The 3,013-nt window shown below is 45.4% G+C and overlaps 1 protein-coding gene across 1 annotated transcript in view; it reads left to right on the plus strand.

Annotated features, from left to right (window-relative positions):
- LOC140324883 (cornifelin homolog B-like) overlaps window positions 1-3,013 on the plus strand; it is a 7,857-nt gene that overhangs the window by 3,400 nt on the left and 1,444 nt on the right. Inside the window, exons 2-3 of the mRNA XM_072403008.1 lie at window positions 1,768-1,888; window positions 2,585-2,754. Coding sequence (XP_072259109.1) covers window positions 1,771-1,888; window positions 2,585-2,754 — 288 coding nt within the window. The 5' untranslated portion in view covers window positions 1,768-1,770. The remainder of the gene's footprint in view (window positions 1-1,767; window positions 1,889-2,584; window positions 2,755-3,013) is intronic.

The following is a 3,013-nucleotide window of genomic DNA, read 5'->3' on the forward strand; positions in this document are numbered from 1 at the left end:
CACTCTGTGCTTTATGTATCTCTGCCCCCTACACTCTGTGCTTTATGTATTTCTGACCCCTGCACTCTGTGCTTTATGTATTTCTGACCCCTGCACAACCTCCTAAGGCCCCCTGAGCACTTCACTTTTGCATTTGTGTTCCATAGCCCCAAATACCGCACTGTGTTGTACATAACATACTTATGGTGCTCATTGTCTCAGCAGTCGTTGAATGGTTCATTTTAGGTCATTGTTGTGGTAGACTCGGATGAAATGTGATCTGCAGGTGATGGTTATCGGTGCTGAGACTGATTTGTGTCTGGAGCTCACACAATAATTGCATGATATTTGAGTGTACAGCTCAGTGCAATGTGTGTGTGTTGTGTATAACAATGACAATTTTATCATCCTTCCCTACAGCTGAGTCTCTGCCCCTTCTATAATTGCACCGTTTAGTGATGTTGGTCCTGGGATGTGGTCAGATATAGAGGTGACCCACAGACAATGGCGCTCTGATTGACAGATGTCACTGCTGTGTGCCGTGTCAGCTTATTGAGAACCTTCGGGAATTCTGCAGCCGTATGCCAGACTGCGACCCTCCCGGCCAATGACACTGCCACAACCTGCCAACAACTCTGCTATAAATATAGAGAGAGAAAAAGTGTGCGTGTATATGTGTATGTGTGTATGTGTGTGTGTGTATGTTTGTGTGTATGTGTGTGTATGTATGTGTGTATATGTGTGTGTATGTTTGTGTGTATGTGTGTGTATGTATGTGTGTGTGTATCTGTGTGTATATGTATGTGTGTGTATGTATATGTGTGTATGTGTGTGTATATGTATGTGTGTGTATGTGTGTATATGTGTGTGTATGTATATGTGTGTGTGTGTATGTGTGTGTGTATATGTGTGTGTGTGTATGTGTGTGTGTGTATGTTTGTGTGTATATGTGTGTGTATGTATGTGTGTGTATGTATATGTGTGTATGTGTGTGTATATGTATGTGTGTGTATGTGTGTATATGTGTGTGTATGTATATGTGTGTGTGTGTATGTGTGTGTGTATATGTGTGTGTGTGTATGTGTGTGTGTGTATGTTTGTGTGTATATGTGTGTGTATGTATGTGTGTATGTGTGTGTATGTATGTGTGTATCTGTGTGTATATGTATGTGTGTGTATGTATATGTGTGTATGTGTGTATATGTGTATGTATGTATATGTGTGTGTGTGTATGTGTGTGTGTGTGTATGTGTGTGTGTGTATGTTTGTGTGTATGTGTGTGTATGTATATGTGTATATGTGTGTGTATGTATGTGTGTCCATCCTCACCATCATCATTACCACCACCAACACTTTCACCAGCACACAGAATATCTGTACAAAGCCATACAATATTATTCTGTATAGTGAGGGGCCTCCGCTGGTCCTTCCTATGGATTAGATCCCAAAATATCTCTTAAGTCAAGAAACTAGGAACACGCTCAGATTCCCATTTCTAGTTTTCTGTCCCAAGGTTTCCATGGGAAAGTGGGGGGAATATATTTGGATTTACAAATTCGGATAGTGGTCAGGAAGTGGACCTGTCATCACATCCATCCAGTTCTTGACACAGATCAGGGTACAAAGTACAATTTTGTGATCTGCCCACTAGGGGGAGACGGGTCCTCTGTAAATGTTGGATTTTTGGGTTTTCAGGTGAATAAAAGACTTTAAAACTACAACTTGTGCACATTTCCCAATAATGGTGCCGTATGATGCCAATCAGTTCTCATTGGTTGTTCCTTGCAGGATATGCAGACCGTCACAGTACAGCCGACCCCGGTGCTCTCCCAGACGGTGATGGTGTCACAGGCCCAACCAAAAGGCTGGAGCTCCGGGATCTGTGACTGCTGCGAGGACATGAGCACATGTAAGTGACATTCCGCTCCAAATTCAACTTTTATACAGCCAGGTCAGTCAAAGAATGTCACACTCTGCCTGTGGGAGTCATACAACATTCATTTTTATTGGTATGTAAATTTCTATAGGTCTCAGGTTCCGCATGGGCGGGGCTTAGCATAGAAATACTCTGCATACTTCTCTACATACAATGCTGGTGCTGAACCAAGCATGACTGGCAGCGAGGACCAGGGCCAGAGAGCACCAAAAGGCCTGCAAAACCCGGCCAATAGGAAAAACAAGTGCAGCCAGGAAAGATCTGAGGGATTCACAAAAGTGAAGAATTTAGGATATATTCACCCGTTATTATAACATTCTGGAGCAGCCCAAACAGGGCCAATGTAACCAGCCCCCCGCCTTCCACACATCCAGGTTCTCCTATAAACAAATCATTCAACAGAAAGTAAAATGTCCTGCTTGTGGGCGGTCTGTGTACAACTGACTGAACTGTCACCACCTGATTGGAGAAGGTGTGGCTCTCCTCTGATATCTCCTATCCTAGTCTATATCCAATCTCTGCATTGCACTAAAGAGGAGATGCTAGGCTCCCTTATAAGAAAGTCCAGCACTATATGCTTGCTTGCAGGAAGCCTGTGTATAATTGACTTGGTGTGCTATGTATATAAATGGGGGCAATCCGGCCCTCACCCTCTCTATCTCTTGCCAGGTTGTTTTGCCTTCTGGTGCTTCCCCTGCTTCCAGTGTGCGACGGTCAGTGACCATGGAGAGTGCCTGTGTCTCCCCCTGCTGGATCAGACCTGTTTGGGTTACTCCCCAGCGTGTCCTCCTATATCAATGGCAATGAGAGCATCCGTCCGGGAGCGATACAAAATCCCTGTAAGTATCTGGGGAGGGTCCGGGCCAATCACACAGCTTGCAGCTGCTCAAGGGTAATGAATGGAAATGATTGGACAGCCTGGGAAAGAAGCCTGCCCAATAACATGCTAGGGGGTGCCCCGGTGCCCAATAACATGCTGGGGGGAGCCCCGGTGCCCAATAACATGCTAGGGGGTGCCCCGGTGCCCAATAACATGCTGGGGGGAGCCCCGGTGCCCAATAACATGCTGGGGGGAGCCCCGGTGCCCAATAACATGCT

This window comes from Pyxicephalus adspersus, chromosome 2 (genome assembly GCF_032062135.1).
Source record: "Pyxicephalus adspersus chromosome 2, UCB_Pads_2.0, whole genome shotgun sequence".
Lineage (NCBI taxonomy): Eukaryota > Metazoa > Chordata > Amphibia > Anura > Pyxicephalidae > Pyxicephalus > Pyxicephalus adspersus.